At 44.2% G+C, this 27468-nt stretch overlaps 1 protein-coding gene across 2 annotated transcripts in view; it reads left to right on the forward strand.

Annotated features, from left to right (window-relative positions):
• Positions 1 to 27200, forward strand: part of LOC121142042 (protein POLR1D-like) — a 36163-nt gene extending 8963 nt beyond the window's left edge. The window contains exons 2-4 of one of the 2 annotated variants that reach the window (XM_040751378.1): positions 10520 to 10615; positions 16040 to 16114; positions 26519 to 27200. In XM_040751378.1, the coding sequence (XP_040607312.1) occupies positions 10520 to 10615; positions 16040 to 16114; positions 26519 to 26777 (430 nt within the window). In that variant the 3' untranslated portion in view covers positions 26778 to 27200. The remainder of the gene's footprint in view (positions 1 to 10519; positions 10616 to 16039; positions 16115 to 26518) is intronic. The other variant, XM_040751379.1, reaches the window with a different exon arrangement.
• The last annotated feature ends 268 nt before the right edge of the window (positions 27201 to 27468 follow it).

Genomic DNA, 27468 nt, shown 5'->3' on the forward strand with positions numbered 1-27468 from the left:
CAAGAATGAGAACTCTGGTGAGAAGGCCTGGTGGCTTTACCACTTCCCAGTTTGTGAATATGGGTAATTGACTAGGCTTTTCTGCACCTTTGGTTTCCTTATTTGTAAACTGGGTGGATAATAACATTCACTTGGTAGGATTATTATGAAGAATAAATTAATTAAAATAGCATAATTCCTAGTGGATACACACTTGTATTGGTAGTTGGTCAAGCCGGTTAATGGTGGTTACACTAATGGTGTCCATAGGCTGTGTCTTGTTATTTATGGGCATTTCAGGGCTGGCTACAGTCCTGTCCTTCCAACTTTCTACCATTGGTCATTGTCCTGGCTAGTTTTATGTCAGCTTGATATAAGCTATAGTCATCTAAGAGGAAGGAACCTCAATTGAGAAATCACCTTCTTAGGATGAGGCTGTGAAGTATTTTCTTAATTAGTGGGGTGTGGGAGGGCCCAGCTGATAGTGGGTAGTGCCATTCCTGACCTGGTGGTTCTGGATACTACGAGAAAGCTGGCTAGCTGGATGGTAGTGATACACACCTTTAATCCCAGCACTCAGGAGGTGAAAGCAGGCATGTCTCCATGAATTCAAGGCCAACCTGGAATAGTAAATTCCAGGATAGCCAGAGCTACATAATGAGACTCTGTTTCAAAAACATCGAAAAGAAAAAGAAAACAGGCTGAGCAAGTCATGAGGAACAAGCCAGTAAGCAGCACCCCTCCGTGGTCTTTGCATCAGCTCCTGCCTCTAGGTTCCATGATGAACTGTGATATGAAAGTGAGTGAAAAATTAATAATCCTTTTGTCCTCAAGTTGCTTTTGGTCACAGTGTTTAATCACAGCAACAGAAACCTCGGTAGACCCTAATCTCAGAAATGATATCTCACCAAATCCTGCTGTTAAACGCAAATCAGTATGTCCAGGCCATACTCCAGAAGTGGTTATTTCAGGATTACTCGGAATGTCAGCAAGTGGAAGCCTCAAGACAGACTCAGAGGCTGCCTACTACAGTTGCCTCTAGAAAGCATCTTACACCCTCCAAAACAGTACTTTATTTTCATCATCTCTCCTTAACTCTGTTCCTTCACTAAGTTGGGATGGAGTTGTTTATTGATTCACTGTTTTTAACTATAGACTCTATGAAGGCAAGCAGTATCCTTGTTTGTAGTGAATGAATGAAGGTATTCATGATGATTGTCAATTCTACACAGGGAGGAAAAGAATGAAGCCCAAAGAGTACTGATAGCTCATAATGACATGATTTTGCATGCTCATCAGCTGACGCTTGTAAATTCAGAAGACAAAAGCATGAGTTTGTCAATGAATCATACCCATGTGCAGGAAGTGCTAGAGTTAATATCCAGCTGAACGATAGCTCTCATTTCTTCTAACTCTTGATTGCAAACTCTTTACCCAAACCTTTCCCTGCAGTTTTTTTCTTCGTGCCTTCAAATCTAAATGAGTGTGTACATATATATAGACATATATAACTATGTATGCATAATTTACATATCTTATACTGCCTGCTTCTTCTCCCCCACCATCTGGTGCACACTGTAGCATAAAGTCTGGGAGTGTAGAGACTTGTCTGAATGTATACTGATGTGTCCACAGTCTCTGGAACAGTGTCCCCTATAGTGGATCCTTGAGAAAATGGACCCTTTTTTTTCCTTGTTAAACGCCTCAGGAACTGAACTTGAATCTCACATGGTGGAATAACTATTGGGTCAGTTTGTGGCCACATGTCTGTAGCTCCATAGTCTGTCACATGCAGGTAAGTGAGTCCAGCTTGAGCTGAGGAGAATTGGATGTGTTTATATTGTCTCTAAGAAGTCCAGTCTCTAGATTTGCAAAACCAAGGCAAATGAGTTTCTGTCATGTTAATGAGAGTTGAAGTGAAGGCACACTTGAATTTGTGGCCCTTCTCTTCTTCGGATACACATGATCTCGTCTCTGGGTTGGGTGGCTCACGGACAGTAATACTAAAAAGAAAAAAGAAAAAAAAAAGGCAAACTATGTAGGACTACTCAAGTGTTACTTTGTCCTTGCTTTGTAGAATGGAAATTTTGAAATCCCATCCTTTAGATATAGTCTTGAACCTTATGAAAGACAAAACCAAGAATCTAATGCGGTATTCTGTGATGGGTGTCTATTGCGCCATATTGACACATTTGCTTCACAATTAGAATAGGTTCCTGCAGCTCTCACTAGCATCCTCATGAACATTTAGTCAATAGATGTCAATTTATTTTTTAATTATAATTTTCTTTATTTTTGAGAATTTCACACATGTATGTCATGGAATATATATTCCCTCCATCCCCCCATATTTCCCCTAACATGTTCCCCTCCCAACTTCATGTGCTTTTGTTTTTAATAACCCACTAAGTCTATCCAATTGGTGCTGCCCATATATGCATGAGTGTGGAGCCAATTGTTCCCCATTAAGAGGCGAGGCCTGGAGAGCACCCACTCCCATCTATACCAAAATCTAGACTGGCTTGATTTTGCATGGATAAGCAAAACTGCTATGAGCTGATGAAAGGAATGTCCATGGCATGCCCAGCAGCAGCATTCTTTACCCTGCTTTCCATGCTCTGGCTTACATTCTCTCTGCCTCTTGTTCAAGATAGTCCCTGAGCCTGGCCAGGGAGCGGGGTGGTGAGGATAAAGACTTCCCATTCAGGGCTGTGCACGCAGCCTCTACTCAGTACTTTGATCCATTAATGTGTCTTCATTGACTGCACGAGAAGCCCCTCCAACTGAGACTGAGAGCAGCCCAGGTCTACAGCTAGACACACAAATATTAAGAAAGCGGCCAGGTGTTGGTGGCGCACGCCTTTAATCCCAGCACTTGGGAGGCAGAGGCAGGTGGATCTCTGTGAGTTTGAGGCTGCCTGGTCTACAGAGCGAGTTCCGGGACAGCCTCCAAAACAAAAAAGAGAAACTCTGTCTGGAAAAACAAAAAACAAAACAAAACAAAAAGCATTTTGACAACATTACCATTAACAGGTTCTGCCGTTGGGCCTGTGGCCTCCCCAGCTATGGGTTTTTGACCATGTTGTAGTACCGGACACAAAATTTACTCCTGTGGAGCAGGCCTCAAATCCAATCAGAAAATGATAGTGACCCTCTCACAGTACGGCAACTATTGCACTAGTAGGCACTAAGCAGGCTGGGATTGTGGCATGCTGGGTAAGAACACTGACATCTTTTCTCATATAGCGCCTTCCAATACTTCCAGCTAGCAGGAAGATTTCTTGGTTGGTTTGAGGTTGATTTTTCTAACCCTGCAGTCAAATAGGGTCTTACCATGTATGGAGGATAGCCAAGGGCAATGGTAATAGCCTATGTTGTTCTGGAGACCTCTGGGGCCTGCCTCACCAGTAACTCATAGGGAGGTATTGCATGCCTTTCACTGCAGTTTTCATTTAATAACCCATGTCTTCTGGGAGCAGCATTGTGTAAGTGTAGTTTCTAACCAACTGGGATCCCAGAATAAGTTGTAATTGGAACTCGGTGTTCAAGGATTCCTCATCTAAAGTGGTCTCAGATGCTGCCTTACTTGCTTACTCTGTTCTGCATACTCAAGCATAAGTCTTGGTGCTAAGGATACTTAGCAGAATTTTCTTCCAAATTGATGAATCTACAAAATTGGGAGACATAAGTTTCAATTAGCACTGCATTCCAAAGATGAGGTGTGGAGTATGGCCATCATTTTCTTTGTCTGAGTGAATGAGTTGAATCTATGTTCCGGATCAGATTCTGTGATCTAAGCTTTCAGGCTTAGTGTTACAGTTTTACTCCTGTCTGCATGTGAAGGTTATACTTTGTCCTTAAGTGGATGGTGTGTGTGTGGGTAGGGGGGCTTTGGAGGCTTATGATTAGGAATTTGATTTAAAATGTCTTGTCTTTAGAATTGTCAGCCTTTGGGTGTATCACTGTCTGCTGCCCAGACTTGAGGCAGGCAAAAGCAGAAGGTTTCCTTCCTGTTGGCTGCTTCTAATGAGTCGGTTTATCTGAGCTGTGTGCTTCCCAGCAAGCCAAGACTTGAGAACGCCAGCTAGGCTTCTTTCTAGCCAAAAGCAGATGGCCTACCATCACGTATCTCTGACTGTAAAGTGAGACTGACTCAAGTGTCATCTTAACCCTCCTTTCAGAGTTGGTAGCTTCCCACCTATAGGAAAGGAAACTGAGGCCTGGAAAAGTTAAGGAAGCTGGCTTCAGTCATACAGCGAACAAGTCTTAACCATGCAAAGGTCAGTGACTTAGGGTCTGCTTCAGCACCTACAAAAGGCTTTACTAGGGGTCTTGGTTTGTGAAAATAGAATTTTTCATCTATTAAGCTTCATGGGCAGCATTTAATAAATCCATTTTAACTTTTTTTTTTTTTTTTTTTTGGAGACAGGGTTTCTCTGTAGCTTTGGAAGCTGTCCTGGAACAACTCACTTTGTAGACCAGGCTGGTCTTGAACTAACAGAGCTACTCCTATCTCTGCCTCCTGAGTGCTGGGATTAAAAGTGAGTGCCATCACCATCTGACTCATTTTAACTTTTTCACTTAAATTTTTCCAAAACACTTCTTGAACAGCCTCAAAAATATGGGAATTATCTTGATGGATAAGTAAAACTGAGAAAGTTGTGCAGACACAAGGCCAGAGTCATCTTTACCGCTTACTCTTGACTTAGGACACATCAGTACCACCACACACACACACACACACACACACACACACACACACACACGCCAAGCTTGAGCTGACTCATCACTCAAAGGGGGGACAACAAGGTCAAGGGTTCTTCTAAGAGTCCATGAAGTGGCATGCAATAATCACTGTGTATGTGATGGGTATTAGGTAATATTTGTGTTCTTTTCTTAATAAATGTACAACAATCAATTTTGAAAGTCTTAAAATAGCATCTTATATTTATTCAGTGCCTTACTGTTGCATAACTTTATGTATGGTTATATTTAGTCCCCACAGAAGCTCTAAAAGGCTTGTAGGAATGTCTTCATTTAACAGACCCCATAGCTCTGTGCTCTTGCATGCCACAAAAGCTATCAAATGGTCAAACTCGGCTTACTGTTCCACCAGTGCTGTGGCTACTGTCTCCTCTTCTTAGGCAAGTTCCAGTATGTTCTCAGTTCAAGACTGATAGAAACTGTGTGGTCCCTTTTCCCAAAGCATCATGAAGAGTGTTAGGGTCAGTTACTAGGTAGTCCTACTCAGTGTGGACTTTTCAGACAAGAAATTTGGCTGTGCAGTTTGTGTGTTTCAGAGTGCCCCATAATGGACTTGGCACAACACTGGGGCAGTTAGTGCAGGTCCTTGTCTGTCCTCAGGAGTAATGACCATGTGCTGAAATGTCACAAGATTGGTTAGCCTTTTGTGTCTTCTCCCTAGAGTGACTGCCAAGCCATACTTGCTTGGTGGTAGGAGGGATACTGTTGATAATTTTGGAGTAAATACCACCCCAAGTCAGATAATTATTTAGTCTTAAGAAAGTTAAGGCTCTAAACCATAATTTCCTTGGCTTTGTATGACAGAATTAAGCTAGCTGACTTCTAATGCTGACATGTAAGTTATTTTCATCTTGCATTTTTAAAAACTCATAATATTTTATTTAACGAGTCTTTACCAGAGCATTTTAGTTCATTTGGGGCTTTTTATTGTAAATTATGTTAAACAGAGAAATATATATAGTTAGATTTGGAGCCTTGAAACACAGTGTATGTAGGACAAACAGAGGTTTGATCCATGGCCCAGCATCTACAGTGAAAATGATCAGCAAATATAAAAGTATGTGGCTGGGTTAAAGCCACAGTGCACTGTTGGAATACAGTGTGGTCTTCCTCTTAGAAGTTCTCCTGTGGTCTCATTTGTGCACCTGTTCTATTTCTGATCTATCTTAGATGCTTTGCTAGCATGGCTCCATCCAGTTCAAGTACAGCTGCTGTCTGTCTTAAGGACAGTCTGTAGTAGTAGAAAAGATGGCTTTAGGATGTACAGCTATTGAAAGCTTGGCATTACTGAAGGGCTAGAAGGTTGTGTTGAAGAATTTTGGTAACCTGTGAGATGGTGTCTCTGAAGAACACAGTCCTACCATATTGTATGCTGGGTCTTGGTTGTCACACTGCTGGTTTCTGATGCCACAAACACCTAACGCATTGCTCTGGAAGTTTCTTCCATTTAGCCACTGATGTGTGATGGAACAGAGTAAAGGTTAACAAAATCTCTAATGGAATCTTCTGTCTTGGGCTTGTTCACTTTAGCATGTTTCTTCCTTTTATTTATCTCTGCATTCTTTCTAGTGTTTATGCTTTTATTTAAAGAAAGGGTGTCATGGTGTAGCCCTGACCGGCCTAAAACTATGTCAACCAGGTAGGCTTCAGACTTGAAGCCATCCTTTATCCTCAGCCTCCCAGGTGCTGGGATTGTAGGTGTGGGCTGCTATACTAGCCCTGCCATTAAACTAAGTGTCTGAGATTGTAGGAGCCACCATACTAGCCCTGCCATTGAACAAGTGTGCTGGAATTGTAGGTGTGAGCCATCATATTAGCCCTGCTGTTGAACTAAGCATGCTGGGATTGTAGGTGTGAACTGCCATGCTATCCCTGCCATTGAGCTAAGTGTGCATAAGAACATGTTTGCATTGCACCAGAGCCCCACAGCATCATTCAACTTTGAAAATAAATGTTTACATCACTTTACTTTCTAGTGCTATGGTCCTGGCCTACTTGTTCAGTGAACCACCTCAATTCAGTACTTTTCTAAAAACATCTCTTTCAGAAGTCCACTGTTCTCCAGGTTAGATACCTCCCACCGTGTGTGTGTGTGTGTGTGTGTGTGTGTGTGTGTGTGTGTGTGTGTGTGTGTGTGTGTGTGTTCGTCTTCAGTTTCTGGATTCTATTGACCTACTGTATTATAGGAATGCGGTTCTCTCTCGAAGCCCTGGTATGTGTATTAAGTAGAATGTTTTCTCAACTGTGAAAGATCTGTAATTGCCTTTCCCTACTTAAGTTCATTCTGTATGAGTTAATATCTGAATAACAGCTTGAAGCTTGACACTGCAGAGCTTAAAGAGTCAAGAATTTGCCAACTTGTTTTAGTAAATTATTTGTAGAGTGGATGTTTGTATTTGATTCTCAGTGTAAAAGTGGTTGTATATGTGTACGTTTTCTGTTTTGTTAATCTCTGCTGCTTTTGTAGAGGAGATTTACATCTCTCAAGGCAGTGTTGGACACCTAAAGTATAGTAGATACAAGTGTTCTGGTGTCAGGAGGAAGCCAGGTCTTGGCAGTCCTTGTGGCAGAACAAGGCACTCTTGCCCTGTGTGGGCTCCATGCTCAGTTCCTGTGACTCTTTGTCACCTTTTTTCTCCTGAGCTACACTCTGCTCTGTAATGTTAGGCCCAACCAGGTTTTTAGTCCTGGGTAAGGAGTATAGAATACAGGCTTTTCTTCCTCTCTTCTCATGGTATATATTTAAATATCAATTTGTTTGTTCATTGTGTGTATGATTATATATATTCACATTGGTGCCTGTAGAGGCCAGAAGACAGTGTTGGATCCCCAGCAACTGCAGTCACAGTTAGCTTCCATGTGGGTGCTGGGAACCAAACGCAGGTCCTCTGTAAGAGCAGCCAGTAAGCCAGGCAGTGGTGGCGCACACCTTTGATCCCAGCATTTTGGAGGCAGAGGCAGGTGGATCTCTGTGAGTTCTAGGCTAGCCTGGTTTACGGAGTGAATTCCAGTACAGGCTCCAAAGCTACAGAAAAACCCTGTCTCAAAAAAAGAAAAGAAAAGAAAAAGCAGCCAATATTCTAACCACTGAGCCATGTCTCCAACCCAAACTTTAGAGGTACAAATGTTTTTTGGTTTTGGTTTTGTTTTTTTAACAATTTTATTTATTTACTATAGTGTTCTGCATGCGCGTATGCCTGTATGCTAGAAGAGGGCACCAGATCTCATTACAGATGGCTGTGAACCACCATGTGGTTGCTGGGAATTGAACTCAGGTCTTCTGGAAGAACAGTCAGTGCTCTTAACCTCTAAGCCATCTCTCTAGTCCACAAATGTTTTATATCTTAGTTTAAAAAAAAAAGTGTCAGTTAGGAGGCCTGGGCAATCTATGTTAGTGGTTCAGTATTTATCCTTAGTATATGAATGAACTTTGGGAGCCCATTCCACATAGAGGGATGCTCTCGAAGCCTAGACATGGGGGAGGGGAGAGGGGACTGCTCCAAATGCTATGACAGACTTTGAAGATCCCCCATGGGAGGCCTCACCCTCCCTGAGGAGCAGAAAGGGGATGGGAAAGGGAACTGGAATTGACTTGTAAAACAAGCTTGTTTCTAATTTAAAGAAAAAAAAAGCACTAGGAGGGAGGGGGAATTATATGAGTAGAGTGTGAGTGGGGGTGGTGGTCAAAGTCTATGATGGGGAGATCTATAGAGACAGCTGAACCAAGTTTGTGGGAAGTCGGAAACTCTAGACCGACAGTTGTGGAGCCTGCATGAGACCAAGCGAGGCTCTGCATGTGGGCTACAGTTGTGTGGCGTGGTCTGTCTGGTGGACCCCTAACAGTGGGACCAGGATCTGTCCCTGGTGCATGAGCTGACTTTTTGAAGATCATTCCCTATGGTGGAATGCCTTGCTCGGCCTTGATGCACGGGGGAGGGGCATGATCCTGTCTCAACTTAATGTGCCAGGCTTTGTTGACTCCCCATGGGAGGCCTTCCTTACCCTTTTGGAGGGGTGGATGGGGGTGTGTTGGAGTGAGCAGTGGGGGGGAGAGGTGGAAAGGGGAACTGTGGTTGGTATGTAAGATAAGAAAATAAATAAAAATTTTAAAAAACTAAACCATTCGGTTCAGTTAATGATAGTTCTACTATTTGCGGCAGACTCAAGGGACTAGTTTCTACATGTGTTAAAACATGAAAGCAGCCGGGCGTTGGTGGCGCACGCCTTTAATCCCAGCACTCGGGAGGCAGAGACAGGCGGATCTCTGTGAGTTCGAGGCCAGCCTGGTCTACAAGGTGAGTTCCAGGACAGTCTCCAAAGCTACAGAGAAACCCTGTCTCGAAAAACCACAAAAAAAAAAAGAAAAGAAAAGAAAAAAACAAACAAACATGAAAACACTTTTTAAGGAGCCTGTAGTTCTGGATAGTTCTCTTATCTTAGTTGTTTTCCATTCCTGGACTTAGCTCTGGGTATAATTTATAATCACCTGGTAAATCAGTGACTGAGATCTGTGGAGTGGACACCTTGTTGTCTAGTATGTGCCAGCCACAGCCTTGACACATGGAGGAAGAGAGCTCAGTAGGCTGACCAGGCCTGCATTGATTACCATCCGCAGTGTGATTAGGACAGTCTGCCTGGCTTCTGTAGAGAACAAATCTCCTTTAGGGTCTGGGGAGGGAGCTGCAGATCCAGCTTTTGGGGAGGTGCTTTTCTTGTGTCTGGTGCATTTATCAAAGGAATATGCCAAACTTCTGCCCTAGTTCAGGGAGCTGTGGCAGCCAACTCAGAGACTTATCACTGTTTTTCTTTGGCACAATTCCTTTACCTTTCTCCTGTTGTATTTTGAGCTGCTGTTTTGTAAGAGTTGGGATTTATTTTGTGTCTCTGCTTTTAGTCATTATTCGCATCTCCTATCTTTTGCTCAGTTCAGGCAGCTGCCATATTATTAGCTGTTAGCTTTGGGGAGGGGGCTAGGATATTGGCCTCCTTCCACACTCATTTTTCAAGACTAGAAATCCTTTTTTCTGTCTGCACAATTTTTTTGTCTGTCTTCTCAAAGAGCAAACAAATGCTTTTATTGAGTAAGAAAACTGGTTAATTATTTTGACCTTATTCTGTTTGGATTTATTTCTCCCAATTAGTATTTCAATAGGACATATACACATATCTTCCAATTTATAGTGGCCTCTCAGACAGATTACTGCCCTTGGGATTTCATAATCCATGGGTTTTTCTACTTTGAGTTATTATTTCCTAAGCAGCCCCACACTACCACCTCACAGTTATTCTCTTCATATACATGTGTACACCATGGCATGTTTGCTCTTGTAATATGAGGTGAAGATGAATGGCTGTTTTCTCTATCAAGATTTAGGAATAAATATTTGTAAGAATACTTCTGCTGGGGAAATGAGGTCAGTGTGCCTGTGGTAAAGCAGGTGGCGTATAAACTGGGAGATGTTCTCTTATAAAAGCTGAGGTAGTAAAGGCCAGCCCACATAAACTATTAACTGCAGAAGTCATTGCTGTGGCAATAGCCTACTCTGAGAATCACCTGCAGAAGAGGCACTGCAGTGAGTTGAGAATATAGACGTCCAGGTGAAGGCCTTAGTGCTTGTTTCTTCCCTTAGCAGTTTTGACATAATACGGCCTCTCCCATGTCACCATGTATGCTTCATTTCATACATACACACACACACACACACACACACACACACACACACACCCTTTATGTGGCTCACTGCACTAAGTTCTAGAGGTTTTCCATACCTTACAGAAGAACAGTGATAAAAGCGTTAAGACCCTGGGTCCTAGAGTCGGCCTGCCTGGATTACATCACAGCACCATTACTTACTGGCTGTTGTGACATTAGGTAAGTTTTGCAACCTGTTTCTTCTTACTTCCTTCTCTATAAATTGGCACAGGGGAGCTGAGGGTTAGGCATAGGTCCTTGGTAGGTACATAGGTACTGTTGCCATTATTTTGTGTCACATCCTCAATAGTGTAGATTATGTCAGTATTCAAAGAAACATTGCCTGAGACAAAATGAGTACCCTCATATATCAAATGTAATGTTACTATCACTGGGGTCCTGTACTCAGTGTAGTTTATTACATGAGAAACACCATCATCATGTTTTGACCTGTATGCTTGAGTGAAAAGAGCATCAAAGAGCACACACCTTTTTTCCTAGCACTTGGGAGGTAGAGGCAGGCAAATCTCTAAATTCAAGGCCAGCTTGATCTACAGATCAAGTTCCAGGACAGCTGGAACTATATAATGAGACCTTATGTTGGGGGGGGATAAAAAGGGAGAGGAAGGGGAGGGAGAGAGGAGAGGAAGAAAAGAATTTCGCAGTAGTACCAGCCTTCCTTCTCTTGTCATTGTAGTTCATGGTCCTGGAAGTACACATGACTTGATATACACTGTGGTTTGGGTCTTAGATGCCCCCGCCCCCAAAGGCCACCTGTTAAAGGGTTTATTCTCAGCTTGGTACTTTAGGAGCTGGAGAAACCTTTAAGAGATGGAGCTCAGTGGAAGTTGGCAAATGGTACCCCCGTGGGGTACACTGGGATCTGAGTCCCTTCCTTTTCCTGTTTCTGCTTCGTGGTCACTGACCAGCTATGCTTTACGACATGCTGTCACCATCTGTACCACTTCCCGTGGATCTAAGAGCAGCAGCATCTGCTTAACAGCTATGCTAGGCTCAAAAGTTAGCTGATACTTTACGTTTCTGTTTCATTGGCAGCTTCTCTGGGAAATGGAGTCTGGGGAGTGTCTGCATGTACAAATGGGGCTTCTACTTCTGTACAGTGAAGCCAAACCAAAGCAGAGGCCAGTTCTCTCTATGATGGGTCTCACTCGCTAGGAAAAGGGTCTTTTCTAGATGTGTGTCCTTGCTGAGACTTTCAGACAGCAGTAAAGGATCAAAACCCTTCACCATGGAAGGAAGACTCCACCTTGGCCTTGTTCTACATCTGTAGTTCTGACTGTAATTTCCTGGTGTCACCAGGATCAGTGAGTGACGCAGTCGTGTTTCTGCCATACAGAGCCGCTGTGGTCAGTTGCTGGGCCAGGGGCTGTGGTCGTTCATCTCTGGCCCATGTTTCACTGTCTGCTTTGCCTCTACTACCATGTCACCTATTGTCTACTGTTCTGCTATAGATACAGTTTTGTATTTATTATAAAATGATAAATAGATGAATAGTATGCATTCATTTTGTATGCCATGCTTTAAAGCAATGGTTCTCAACCTATGGATTGAGACTCTTTTGGGTCCAAATGACCCTTTCACAGGGGTTACTTAAGACCATTGGAAAACACAAATATTTACATTACAGTTCATAACAGTGCTACTTACAGTTGTGAAGCAGCAACAAAAATAATTTTATGGTTGGGCATCACCACAACATGAGGAACTGTGTTAAAGGGGAAGTTGAAAACCACTGCTTTAAAGTCTGTCAAACACAGTGTGGAGCCAGGTGGTAGTGGCGCACACCTTTAATGCCAGCAGTTGGGAGGCAGAGGCAGGCGAATCTCTGTGAGTTTGAGACCTGCCTGGTCTACAAGAGCTAGTTCCAGGACAGCCTCCAAAATAATACAGAGAAACCCTGTCTCGAAAAACCAAATAAATAAATAAACAAAACAAAAAACCAAAACCCACAGTGTGGAACAGTGCAGTCAGGCTGATTAACTACACATTACTTCACACGATTCTTTCTGTGGTGAGAACTCTGGAGATCTTCAAGGCTTCAGTGCTTCCTGCTAGAGTTGCCACACTGCACAGGGACTCACTTGAACTTTTCCATCTCCTCAGACCCCCTCCCTCCACCCCCAGCCCTGGTTAGCACTATTCTGCTGTCTGCTTCTGACTTTAAACTTTTTTTAGCTTCCATTCTAAGTAAGATGACTGAACATTGGCTCCTCAATGCCCTATCCATTTCGCTGGTCAGTGTCTTGTCCGTGTTGTCACGAATAACAGTATTTCCTTTTTTTAAGGCTGGGAAGAATTTCTGTGTGTGTGTGTGTGTGTGTGTGTGTGTGTGTGTGTATGCCACACACATATCATTTTCTTTGTTCTCTTTTGCACTAGAACACAGCTATATGAAGAATGCTTGTATTGAGCTTGGGGGTAGCTACCTTTTCAACATAACTATATTAGTCACTTTCATGTTGCTGTGATACATCATGATCAAAAGCAATTTAGGAGGAGTTTATTTTGGCTTACCATTCCAGAGGGTTGTATGTCCATATGGTGGGAAAGGCATAGTGGCAGACACAGGACGATGAGAGACCACACTTCCGTTACAGAAAGTGTGGGGGGGGGGACAAGGCTAAAAAACACTCAAAGCCCACCCTCAGTGATATACTTCCTCCAGCAAGACTCCAACCCCTCAAGGTTTGATAACCTCCCCCCAAACAGCACCAGTAGCCTGGCTGTTTGCATAGGTACTGGGATCCAAACTCCAGTCCTCATGTTTGCCTGGCAAGCACTCTGCCAGCTGAACTATCCATGTTTTCTCAGGAAAGTGTCTCTTCAGGTTCTGTCCCCACTTTTTGGTCAGGTTTTTACTGAGGTGTTTTAGTTCTTGTGAATTTTGTATTTTACCACATCTCAATTCCAATCGCCGTATCAAACTGAGAATCTACTGTGAGTGCACCAGGATCAGGGAGAGATGAGGAAGGTACAAAGTGACATTCTTATTTCTTGTGGAATCCAGAACAGTTTGAGCCAAATGAAATAAATACCTCTTAACAACTTGAGAGGCAGCTGAGACCATCACCGTCGTTACAAAAAGCAGCCCTCACTATCTCTGTTTGGTTTTTCTGTCACTGATTAAATGGTATTTTACTAGTTTCTCTTTGGGCCATATGGACATGAAATGAATGAGTTTCAATAGTACTCCATTCAAACTCATGGCACAAGTATTTCCAAAAACTAAGCCTGACACAGTGGCATACGTGCCTAATATTACCCCAGCTGGCCTCAAACTCACAGTGTTGGGATTAAAGGTGCTTTTTAAGGCCGAGTTTTATTGTGTGTAGGCTGGCCTCACACTCACTGTTGTGGAACTTCCTTTCTAAACCTCCTGAATGCTGGGGCCTCAGGCACACATCACCACGCCCAGACCTTCATCTTGTATCTGAATAATTCTTTTCACTTTACAAATTACCCCAGTGTTCCGTTGAGATTTTCCTTGTCTTCCAAACCTCTGCAATATGAACTTTCCTCCTTGGCTGCTGACATGTGACCCAGATAACTGAATGGTTTTCTGAAACTCAGTTCAAATATCCTGAGTTTTTTCATCTGTGTCTTTAGACACTAGTAAGTCATGAAGAACCAGTGACGGTACTCTTGTCTTGTTTCTACAGATCCATACAACCTTGTCACTAGAGTACTCATCACTGCTGGCTCATCAGGAGCTGCTGTCCTGTGGAAATGCAACCATCTGCTTGTGGTTTTTGTTTGTTCAAGACACCTCTCTCTGTAGCCCAGGCTGTCCTAGTACTTGCCTTAAAATTGTGGGGATCCTCTTGTCTCAGATGGCAGTGCTGGGATTGCAGGCGTGAGCCCCCACACCCAGCTTCCCTCATACCTTGCAGCCCTCATGAAAGATACAGCACATTGTCCACCTTCCTCTTCCAGTCTTGTCACTGCCTGTGGGAAGAGTCAGGTCGCTACAGTGAAACTCCTCTTTAATTCTGCACAGTATGTGTGAGTGATGCAGGTTTCTGCCACTTCCCTGAGACGCCTGTGTTTTGTCACCAAGTCTTGCTTGTTTGAACACATCCTTTATCTGAACCTGTTTTTCCATCTGCCCTGTGACTTGTCCTGTACTTCGTAGTTAGTTGATCAAAGGTAACTTTAAAGACTTGGGAAGGCACAAGCAGGGAAAATGCTGTATATGCAGCCAGGGTTATTGCTGCCCCTCAGCTCGTGGTGTCTGCAAGTCACCTGACTCAGTTCTGAGCCACTGTTTGAGATACAGCTCATCTAACTTTAGTCCTTGTAAATTCCTGTTCTTTATTATTTGTTCTTTATTTTCTTGTCCTTCATTTTAGTCGCCTTAAATACCTACTACTTCCTAGACTGACATCATCCCTCAAGAAATGGGGGGGGGGGGAGATCTACCAAGCCTGCCCTGAGTTGGATCCCCAGAACCCATATGGTAGGAGGAGAGAACCAACTCACACAAGTTGTCCTCTGATCTTCACTGGTGTGCTGGTGTGCACGCACACATACACACCCACACCCACACACAAATGTTCAAATTTTTAAAAAGAAAAACATAGTTGGAGCTATGTCAAAATGAATTGATTTGAGTTTGAGTGTTGGGTGATTCTGATGGGTACCCAGCAGTCCTCTCTTTACTAAAGAAGGTTGAGATGCCATCACAGCAGAAGGAGTACAGTCTCACGCCTCTGGTTAAAATGAGTGCAGGTTGATATCTGGAATTGTTTTTAAATGGTTAATGTAGAGCTCCCTGTGTAGACCTAGCTGGTGCTGAGATTAAAGGTGTACACCACCATGCCCAGCCCTTCAACTTTTTTCTTCATGTATGGAGAAAAGAGTACGCCCTCACTAATGATGGACAGAAATAGTTACCATTGTTGGCTTAACTGACATTTCACGCTTGTTTAGTTTCTTGGTTTCTATTGTTGTTTTGGTTTTCTGAGACAGTCTCATTGAGCTGGGTTGGCCCCAAACTCACAGCCACCTTCCACCACACCTGGATTGGCAGTTTTTTGGGGGGTGTGGGGGCTGTGGGGGTGTGTATGTGTTAAAGACAGTGCTAGGGATCAATCCTAGCGCTTGGCATCTCATGCATGTTAGGCAGGTGCTCTGGCCCTGAGCTATAGCCTCAGACTTCATTTCTTTACTATTATGAAAATTTTAAATACACACACGTGCTCGCAAACACACACACACACATTCATGTCTTTTGGTTATTTTTTAAATTAAGACAGATTTATTTTATTAAGGGCATATGGTTTAATAATTTATATTGCAATTTCTAGTTTGTCTCTACCACCACCACCCATAAAAACGCTTCATTTTCAGGGCTGAGGATATAGCTCTATGGTAGAGTCCTTGCCTAGTATGTGCGGTCCTAAGTTTGATCTATAGCAAATCACACACGAGAGCACACACACACAGTTTCTGTCTCAGTTTTGATTTGAAAACTCTTAGTCATTTTAGATAGTTGTCCCAGCAGGGCTTTATTCATACAATAATGATTTCCAGAAATTCGTTTGTGGCTGCTTTTTAGACATCTTCCTTCCCTTTTCCCAACAGGAAAGCCATAGAAGAATTGTTAAAGGAGGCAAAGCGTGGGAAAACCAGAGCAGAGACCATGGGACCGATGGGCTGGTAAGTTCTTGAGTAAGCCTCCTTAAAACAACCAAAAAAAAAATTAGAAAAAGAAGCCAGGAGGCTGAGGCAGGAGGATTGCCACAAGTGAAAGCCAGCCTGTGAGTCTTGGCTGGAGATACTGAAATGTGAATAGAAGTTGCAAAGCCTTGGGAGCTGTGGAAATCGCCCAGAGGCTAGTGTAAGGTAAGAACACCGCAGAGAGCTGAGCTGCAGCAAGGCACAGGCAGCAGGTGCATTTAGAGAAATTGCAATGGGTTAATGGTTGATTTGGTGTGTAAGGTGGCCTGAGATTTGGAGACACCTCTGGGCCCAAATAGCAGTGTTAAACCTGTGACCATCATCGGTTTAGCCAGTAGAACCAATATTTACCCTGGGAGTTTCTATACAAACTAGAGTTTGTTCCAACTTAATAATAAGGGCGTGGGTGAGATGGCTCAGTAGGAAAGGCATCTCTTGCCTGACAACCTGACTTCCATCTCAGGGACCCACGTAGTGGAAGGAGAACTGACTTCCTCAGGTTCTTTCTGACCTCCACATGCACACAAAATAAATAAGCAAAATGTAAACTAATATGAGCAGAGGAAGAATTTAACCTTAAGACCTAATTCTTGTCTGTTAGGCATTCAGTAGCTACTTTGTAGTTCACCACAGTGGGGCACAAGAGTAAAGTAAAATTGGGGTAAGAACAGAAGCTTGAGTTTCCTTTATGTCTTGCTTCCTGTTTGGTTTCTCGCCCCCTTATATAATTTCTTCTTTTTAAGGTTTTTCATACATGGATACAATGAAATATGGTCATATATGTCTCCAGTTTTCCCTTTCAAATTCCCCCCATAGCCCACCCAACATTCTGCTTCCCAACCTCTTACCTTTTTCTGGGTTTTTCGAGACGGTTTCTCTGTATAACAGCCCTGGCTGCCCTGGAACTCTGTAGACCTGCTTCTGCCTGCTTCTGCCTCCTGAGTGCTGGGATTAAAGACATGTGCCACCCTCCCAACTTCTTCTTTTTTAAAAAAAGTAACCCACTAAGTCTAGTTGGTGCTGCCCACAGGTGTATGGGTGTGGGGCCATCCACTGGAGGGTTGGAAGCCTGAGGCCCTCAAAAAGGACTGATTCCCCTGCCCCAGTGGCTTTCAGTTTCAGGAAGCTCCTCATTGAGGCATGACTGCCCACCTATGCTAGGATGTGGGCTGGTCTGCTCTTGTACAGGTGACTACTGAGTTCGTGGTGCCATGTCATGTCCAGAAGACAGTATCTCACAGCGCTCCTCTCCATTGTTTAATATTTACCTTTAAATATTCCCACTTTCTTATTTTATATGCGTGGGTATTTGCCTTCATGCATATCTGTGCACCACATGCAAATGACTGATGCCCAGAAAGGTCAGAAGAGGGTGTCAAAGCCCCTGGAACTGGAGTTACAGGCAGTTGTGTGGTTGCTGGGAATAGAATGCCAGTTCTCTACAAAAGCAGTCAGTGCTCTTAACCACTGAGCCATCTCTTGGGTCTCTTGGGTCTTAGACTGCCCTGAAGTTCCCTGTATAGGCAAGAATGACTTGACATTTTTTTAAAGACTTTTTTTTTAAATTGCGCGTGCGTGCCTGGAGGTGCCCTCTGGCCAACCCTTGGGGCTGCAGTTATAGGTTGTTAGAAGCTGCCTCATGTGGGTGCTGGAAATCAAACTGTGGTCTTCCCTACAAGAGCAATGTGTGCTCTTAACCCCTGAGCTGTCTCTTTGCCACCTTGACCTTAAAATTCTGATCCTTCTGCATGTGTTTCTGGGGCTCTATCCCAGGGCTTTATATAAGCCTGCTAGGTAAGTACCCATCAACTGAACTACACGCACCCCTTTGTTTTGTAAATTTGGCTTTTAGACCCATGCACATAGTTTTCATAAAATATAGAGCTAAATTAAATCAAAATACAGAAAAATTTCCTAACTCCTAAAAACCAACAAAATAAAGCAGGGAGACACCACTGAGCGGGATCTTAGCCCAGAGTTACACAGAAAGGAAGTTTTGTTTTTGTTTTTGGTTTTGGTTTTGGTTTTGGTTTTGGTTTTTCGAGACAGGGTTTCTCTGTAGCTTTGGAGGCTGTCCTGGAACTCAGAAAGGAAGTATTTTAAGTGCTCTAAAATTTGACTGTATTTCTAGAAGACAAAAGAAGATATGAGGTGCTTGTTTTCCTTCATTGTGGTGCTGATGATAATGCTGGATCCTGAACACCATGGGCGTCGATGGCTTCTGAGAGTCTGTAGGCTGAGAGTAGTGGGCGCTGCCATATTCTCAGCCCTGATGATTATATTGGTACCCTGAAAACATTATATAGTAGGATAAAATTAAAGGTCAAAGTCAGAGAAGTAAAAACTTTATCTCTCAGCCTAAATTTGAATTGGAAATATCCTATATTGCATTATTTTTCAGATAACACTTCCTTTTTTTTGAGTTTCTTTTATTGTGATTTTATTGTCTTCATAACAAGATCAGCTTAGAACTAGATCACTTGGCCCTTTCTCTTCTTATCGCCTCCCAGTTCAAAATGCTTCAGCAAGCCTCAGCAAATCTTCTTTTTTTTGGAAAATAGGCTTAGTCTGCCCACCATAGCCACTCTGTTTCCTGTCATAATGCTGCTTTACCTGGGCTTTTTTTTTTTTTTTTTTTAAGTTCTGAGACACAGAAAAACTCTAGAAATACTGACTGCTCCGCAGTTAGCAGTAAGGTCTGGTGCCAGCCTGTTATCCAAGTACTGTTCTTCACTGAAAGGAGACAGGTCCCTAGAGGGACCATTGCTTGCACATCTGAAGCGGTGCTCAGAATAAGCTAGACTGCGGGGTAGGATATGATGCCACAGTCCCACAAGACAACCTTCATGCGAAGATTCCCAAAATGCCCTCAGGCTTCAGTGGTTCACTAGAATTTAGCAAGTGGCTACAGGATATTATGGGAAAGGGACACAGATTAAAAGAAGACAGGATAAGAGGCCAGAAGCAGGGACTCTGGGAGGGTTCAAACCATAAGCCTCTCGGCCCCTCTGCTATGGAGTCAGAACATGCTGCCTTGCCCACATCAGCAGAGAACTGAGTGATGCCAGCCAAGGAAGGGCCATGAACCTTGGTGTTCAAAGTTTTTATTGTGGCCCCATTGTATAGGTGTGATTGATTGATTGACTGATTGATTACATGGTTGATTTTTAGTTTCCAGGTTGACCCATATCACATGATCTGTCAACATAGTTGATCTTTCTTGTGTGTCGAGCCCTCCTCTAAGCCTGGAAGGTGTGGCCAGCTCCACCCTCAACAAAGACATTTCTATCACGTATGATGTAGATTACTTTCCCGAAGTTGAAGGCAAAGGCCACACCCTTACTCCACAGGAACAAACACTGTAAGATCTGGAAAATCTTGTCATGCCAGAAAGCAAAGAAACCGTCAAAGATTAGTATCAGGTTGGGAAGTCTCTGGAACCAGTTTGAAGTCAAAGATGGAGTAATTTGAAAAAAAAGAAGTTATAGTGGTTGAGTCACCTACAACATGTTGAAACCCTTAAGGTTGTTGTGTGCTGGCATACTTGACATAAGCTAGAATCATCAGAGTGGGAGGGAGGGAGAGAGCCTCAACTGGGAAAATGCCTCTTTAGGACCAAGCAGTAGCCAAGCCTGTAAGGCATTTTCCTAATTAATGATAGCACCATTGTGGGTGGTGCTATCCCTGGGCTGGCATCCTGGGTTCTATAGAAAGCAGACTGACTTCCTTTGATGATGAACTGTTATATGGAAGTGTAAGCCAAATAAACCCTTTCTCAACTTACTTTTGCTTATGGTATTTTATCATAGCATTAGTAACCCTCACTATGACAGGTTGTAGGAAATTTCACAGGTTCACACCATTATCATCACTGGGGAGCATGGCAGCATGCATGTAGACATGGTGTTAGAGAAATAGCCGAGTGTCCTACAATTTATGGGCACCAGGAAGTCGACTGACTATCACACTGAGGGAAGCTTGAGCAAAAGAGACCTCAAAGCTCACCCCCACAGTGATACACTTCCTCCAACAGGGTCACACCCCATAATAGTGCTACTCCCTTTGGGAGCCATTTTCTTTCAAACCATCACAAGCCCCAAACTGGAAACAGTCCAAATGGCTGTCACCTCACATATGGATAAGCAAGTTGTGGTTGTACCTCTAAATCCACACTACCCAGCAGCACAGAGAAACAGAATGGTTAAGGTAGACTGCCTATATGAATCTCAGGAGTGTTATGAAGAATACATGCACAAACCATGACAGTATATGGTTCCATTTATTTAGCTTTAGGGAGACCCCAAACTAGGAACATAATATACATCACCAGTTGTTGGGAGACAGAGAGCTAGAGAAGGACTTACAGAATATTCTGTATCTTGACTGTGACAGAATCTGAGTCCTTGTGGTTGTCAAAGCCCAGATGCTAGTCACTTTGGTAGATAAATTTGAGGACTGGAGAGAATGATTGGCAGTTAGGAGCACTGTTGTTCTTCTAGACTTGGGTTCTCAGCATCCACGTGGTGACTCACAAGCACCTGAAATGCCATTTGGGTGGGGGTGGGGGTCCTGGCACCCTCTTCTGGTCTAATAGGCACCAGGCTTGTACATGGTACCTATTATACACATATGCAGGCAAACATTCATACACATAAAATAAATCTTTTAAAAAGAGATAAGTTGTATGCAAATTATAGCATCATCAAACATGTTTTAAAAGAGAGAGTCTGGAGACTTAGCTCAGTGCTAAAGCTCTTGCCTAGCATGCACAAAGTTCTGTTTAATTCCCCAGGACAGCAAAAACATTTACAGACTCCAGTATTTGATTGTGTCCATGCAAAGACCACAGTGGCCGCTGAATCTATCAGGTGAAAAGTGATGGAACACTGTCTTAGGTTTCTATTGCTGTGATAAACACCGTGATCAAAAGCAACTTGAGGAGGAAAAAGTTTATTTCATCTTAGTTCTCAGGTCACAGTCCTATCACTGAGGGAAATCAGGGCAGGAGCCGATGCAGAGGCATGGAGGGGAGCTTCTCACTGGCTTGCTTCCCATGGCTTGCTCAGCCTGCTTTCTTATAACCCAGGACCACCTGCCCAGGGGCCAGTCCTGCCTGTGAAGGCATTTTCTCAGTTGTAGGTCCCTTTTGGATAACTCTATATTGTGTCAAGTTTATGGGGGGGTCACTTTCTGCTGAATGTTGGATTGTGATATATCCAACCATATTAGTGATTACTTTTTGTGGTGCTGGAGATAGAGCCTGTGTATGGCCTTACACAGTTCTGGGAAAGCTCTCTCCTACTGAGCCACAGCCCTCACATTGGTGATTCTTCACAAAAAAGCTACAGTAAAAAGAACACCAACATACACACACACACACACACACACACACACACACACACACACACACACACACACACACACATAGGACATCCTGGTAAAGACACTGAGCCGGGGTCTGGTCTATCTCTAAAGGTTGTAATCACAGCATCAAGATGTAAGATTTTACAGGTCAAGGAAGCAGTGCCTTTAACAAATGGATTACAAGGGAAAGAAGGATCCTGTGAATTAATAGATTTGAGAACCATAAAATATGATGACTTGTTAGGATCTGAAACATTTATCTAGTTATTCTTTATCAGATATTGTAGTAAGAACCTAAATGACCAGAGAAGCAGCAAAGAAATGACCAGGGACCTCCTCTCTCTCTTCTCTTTCTTCCTTGATCCAAAAAAGACCAAGACATTTTCTAAGCCCCACCCTATTACTATTGTGTCTCTGTCCTCAGTCATCCAAAACCTCTATGACTAATTTTGGTCAGCTAGTAGCTAGCTCCTCCCTCTGATTCAAAGCAAACTCTGTTGGCAGTCAGGAGCAGCAGAATGTAATCAGAATATTCCATAACAAGAATCATTGTCCAAAATGACTATTGAGGGTTGGAGATGGCTCAGTGGTTAAGAACACAGGCTGCTCTTCCGGAAGACCTGGATTCAGTTCCCAGCACCCACACAGCAGCTCACTCACAACTCTAACTCCAGTTTAGGGGATCCGATGCCCACCTCTGGCCTCTCAGGCACCAAACACACACATGGTGCATAGACATATATGCAGACAGAGCACTTTTGCACATGAAAATAAATCTTTAAAAACTTTAAAAAATAAAGTAACCATTAAAAGAACCTTGAGAGCCAGGAGGTTGGTGGTGCGTGCCTTTAACCCCAGCACTCAGGAGGCAGAGGCAGGTGGATCTCTGTGAGTTCAAGGCTGGCCTGGTCCACAGAGTGAGTTCCAGGACAGGCTCCAAAGCTACACAGAGAAACCTGTCTCGAAAACAAACAAACAAACAAAAAGACACTTGAAGACTAGGGGATGGACAAGCTCAGATGGACAAGCCCCTTGCCTTACAAGCATGAGGACCCAAGTTCGAGCCCCAGAACCCAAGGAAAAAATGCTGGGTTTGGCAATGGGTGCTTGTGATCCCAGGACTAGAGAGGTAGAGACAGTGTTATCACTGGCCAGCCAGTTTAGCCTGATTGGTGAGAGACCTTGTCTGAAAGGAAGTGGACAACATCCAGAAAATGACAACTGAGGTTGTCCTCTGGCCTCTGTCTGCATGTACACACAGGTGAACTTGCCCTCCCCTCCCCCACTTTTTAAAAAGACATAGGAGGGAGTGAGGACATAGCTCAGCTGGTAGAAGTATGACTGCTCCTGCAGAGGACCCGAGTTGATTGCCAGCACCCACAGAGTGTCTCACAACCACCAGGAACTCTAGCTTCAAGGAATCCGGTTCCCAACCTTGGCTCCCATGAACACTGCACTACTTTGCACATACACAGACATGCATACACACGGTCAAAAAAGAAAAAAAATTAGCAATGCTAAAGAACTAGGCATTTTTGAAGATATTAAGAAGATTGATGGCAGGGCATTGGTGGCGCACGCCTTTAATCCCAGCACTTGGAGGCAGAGGCAGGCGGATCTCTGTGAGTTCAAGGCCAGCCTGGTCTACAAGAACTAGTTCCAGGACAGCCTCCAAAGCCACAGAGAAACTCTGTCTCAAAAAAAAAAAAAAAAAGAAAAGAAAAAAAAAAGAAAATTGATGATGGATTTTTGGTCTTGAAAATGGTTTTGCTGTTTTAGATTATTTTTGTTACTGTGTGGGTATATGATGTGTGTGAGTAGGGGCCCACATGTGGACGTCAGGGGCCAACTGTGGAGAGTCAGTTCTCTGACTCCACCTTTACCTGGTTCTGGGAATTGAGCTGGTCAGTCTTGTTTTGTTTTATTGTTTTTTTTTTGTTTGTTTGTTTGTTTGTTTGAGACAGGGCTTCTCTGTAGCTTTGGATGCTGTCCTGGAATTCACTCTGTAGACCCGGCTGTCCTCGAAATCACAGAGATCTACCTCTCTCTGCCTCTCGAGTGCTGGGATCAAAGGCGTGCGCCACCACGGCCCAGCAAGGTTGTCAGTCTTGTATAGCAAGCATTTTACCTGCCAAGCGAAATGAACTGGTATTTCCAAATTGATCTGCATATTTGGAATCTCCTGGCAGACTTGAATACTGCTGATGTTTATTTACATCCTGCTGTTAGGATTTTGGAATGGATCTGGGCTTTGGGACTCAAAACACACACCCAGGTGACACTAAAAATGCACACGTGTTTGAAAAAACACTAATCCTAGTTCACTGAAAACAACAGCAACTGCTTGCTAGGCAGAATCTAAAATAGCCTTGCACCCAGGCCAGGGACACAGCACTTGGGCACTAAAGTGGCCTGCCTAGGTGTGCACACCAGGCCTTGCCTGGAGAAGGGACCTCTGTGCACAGCTCTTAAAGGAACAGAGAGTCAATTACTCACTTGTAAACCACTGTCTGTTTTTCCAAGTGCGTAGAAAGGCTTTACTTACTCAGAATAGTCTTCAATATTTGAACTAGAACTTGGGTGGGATTGTTTAACTTGAGACATTCCATAAGAACCATCACGGGAACTTGAAGAGGTGCCAGGCAGAGGCTGCTGAACTAGACAAGAGTGAGTGGAACACCATTTTTATTTTTGCAGGATACCGTTGGTGCCGTGCATTGCCCTGGGTGTCTCAGCAAACACTCATTTGAACTTGCTTGGCTGCAGTCATTTTTGTTCTGATTTCAGTCTCTTCAGCTTCTCTGCAGTGTCCTTCCCAAGTCTGATGCCCATGGGCAGAGTCCACAGATGAAGGGTTCATGGAGCAGCAGCCTGTAGGTTTTTTTGGTTTTTTTGGAGACAGGGTTTTTCTGTATTGCTTCAGAGCCTGTCCTGGCACTCGCTCTATAGACCAGGCTGGCCTTGAACTCATAGAGATCTACCTGCCTCTGCCTCCCAAGTGCTGGGATTAAAGACATGTACCACCAACACCCAGCTAGCCTGTAGTTTCTTAACACAGTTGTGTTCCAGTAAATGGTGGGTGCTTTCCTGAAGGGTCAGTCTGGAGACAGAGAGGGAAGCACCTATGCATTTTACACCGTCAGCTTTCTACTTTGAGTGCTGGGAGTTGATTGAACCCAGGGCTTCTCACACACTGCTCAGCTACGTCCCAGCACTGCTGGGAATGCTTGATTACAAGAAAGCAAATGCAGTTTTCCAGATCCATTTGGACTTGCTGCTTGCCCTAGGTAGTTCAGGCCACCTGGCTTGCATTGGTGGATACACATCAGTAGGTGATCCCAGTTCAGTGAGGAGGCTGGGAGGGTGTGCCTTTGTCACAATCCTGCCCAAATCCAAACCTTCACTTCATACTTCAAACCTCTCCATGTCTGCTCCTGTACCAAGTCACTGTTCTTCTCTTCCTGCCTGGGAATGCTCTGCGGTGCTTACTGGCTCTGCCTGTGCTCCTGCGGGGTCTGCCTGTGCTCCTGTGGGGTCTGCCTGTGCTCCTGCGGGGTCTGCCTGTGCTCCTGTGGAATCTGCATGTGCTCCTGTGGGGTCTGCCTGTGCTCCTGTGGGGTCTGCCTGTGCTCCTGTGGGGTCTGCCTGTGCTCCTGCGGGGTCTGCATGTGCTCCTGCGGGGTCTGTATGTGCTCCTACGGGGTCTGTATGTGCTCCTGTGGGGTCTGCCTGTTCTCCTGTGGGATCTGTATGTGCTCCTGTGGGGTCTGCATGTGCTCCTGTGGGGTCTGTATGTGCTCCTATGGGATCTGCATGTGCTCCTGTGGGGTCTGTATGGACTCCTGTGGGGTCTGCCTGTGCTCCTGTGGGGTCATGGTCTGGACAAAGGCTCGTGTGCTGCAGCACTGGAGACCTTCCACGGGTCGCAGCTAACCTGTGTATGTTCCCACCTGCCTCTGTTCCCCTCAGTCTTCTCTCTCCCACATAGTGGAGATATGCCCACTGGTAGCCTGGTTTGTCTTTGCCACACAGGCCTAGTGTGATGCCCCGCAGATGGAAGAGACTTGGGTTTTGAAAATGAGTTAATTCTTTTATATATACATTCTCCCACAGGCACACATATACCCACTATTTCACATTACTTTTCAGTACAGTGTTGGGGACACAGTAAGCTTTAGGAGTGTTGAATGAAAGGTAATTAAGGAGTACATTCCTCAGATGGCCACCTGCTGATGCACTTGATGGCCAAGTTGTAAACTGTACTACCTTGGGTGGTTATGGTAGCTGTGGCAGCTTTAAACAACAACAGGAGTTGTAATCACCATAGCATTAAGATAAATATCACCTCTGCATGGGGTGGGGGTGGGGGGACACTTGCCTCTGCCTCGGTGTTTCCAGAGGTGACAGTATAGTCTTGCAGCCTCCGGAGTATAAAGGCCTTATATGGAGCAGATGGCTGCCTGTCCCTGGCGTGGGCATGGATTTGTCTAGCGGACAGTGAGCTGTATTTCATGCAGCCTTGTTTTCATGACCAAGGCATTTGTCTGCTGGAAACCACCACTCCCTAGTCCTACTGGACTCAGAGTCAAGTGATGCCTCTTTGCCCTGACATTGTCTGTGCTGTGACTGTCCTGTGTCCCTGAGTGGCCAGCCATTCTTAGTGCTGTGTGCCCCTGTCCCTGGCCTGCTGGATGGAGACGCCCCAGCTGCAAGCACAGTGAAGCACTTCCGCCTGCGACTGCTTCCCTGGTTGCTGGCCACTTGCCACTTAGACTATGGCGACTTTTCTCCAGTTCTGCCTTAGCTATGGCGTGGTGTCAGGGCTAACCCTGCTGTGGTGGTGTCTGCAGAGTCTCCTGAGGTAACAGATGCTGTAATGTTCAGGCACAGGGCCATTGTACGTCTTTCCAGAGACTTACTCCACATCCTGAATTGTTACCTGCCTCAGGCTGGCCTCAGATTCTGCATGTTTTAACTCTCTTGTTTATGATGTTTTTTCCTCCCTCTTCTCCTCCATAGGATGAAGTGTCCTCTTGCTGGTACAAATAAAAGATTCCTAATTAACACAATTAAGAACACCCTGCCCTCCCATAAAGAGCAGGAGCATGAACAAAAAGAGGGCAGCAAGGAATCTGGCCAGAGTCAAGACCAGAAAGAGACAAACTCAAAGCAGCACAGAAGCCGATCTTCTAAGCGCAACATGCACTCAGCCCGGGGCTCACCCCCAAGGAAGCGGGCCTCCAGGGACAAGGGTGACCACCGAACCAGCAGGCGATGAGCGAGCTGCAGGACCAACCCAGTACTGCGCCTGTCACTGGGTGCAGTGAGGACAGGGAGGTGACAGGGCTCTGACACCTGAGAATGACTTTCCAGCGGGTCCTTTGCATTAAGATGGCTGTTATTGTTGTGTCATTGTTGTTGTTAACAGGCAAAAAAAAAAAAAAAAAAAGACAAAAAAAAATAACCCACCAACCTTTTACTAAAACAAGCCCTTGTCCTGAAGGTGCCGTAGAAGATGGTTTAGCATTGCTATGCACATCCATTTGTTTTATCCTGTCTTGTTTGCAAGTTAGTTTCAAAACAAGCAGTTCTAGAATTTGGAATTTTCAGGTTGTTAAAAACTGTCCCCAGTTTTTTTGATGTACTGCATTTTTTGTGGTCACTTCCCAGAATTTCTCAAAATAAAAACTTAGAAACGCTATGCTTTCCTCTTTGAGATGTCAAAGTGGCCATCCTGATGAAACTCAGCCACACTGTTTTCTAAGTGGCCAGGATGAGGAGTGCTCACACAGCTTTGGGCTTGAGGTTTCATTCTCAAACTCATCCCTTAGATAAAACTGCTTTCCTATACTTACTTTTAAATATACTTGGTCTGGGCGGTTGTTTTCAAAGAACCCTCAAAAGTTCAAAATATCATAGTTATTTTACCAGTAGATAGCAAGCCCAACTGTGCTATCTATACCAGCAGG

The sequence above is a fragment of the Mesocricetus auratus genome, unplaced genomic scaffold, assembly GCF_017639785.1.
Source record: "Mesocricetus auratus isolate SY011 unplaced genomic scaffold, BCM_Maur_2.0 Super-Scaffold_100008, whole genome shotgun sequence".
In the NCBI taxonomy this organism is placed as follows: Eukaryota; Metazoa; Chordata; class Mammalia; order Rodentia; family Cricetidae; genus Mesocricetus; species Mesocricetus auratus.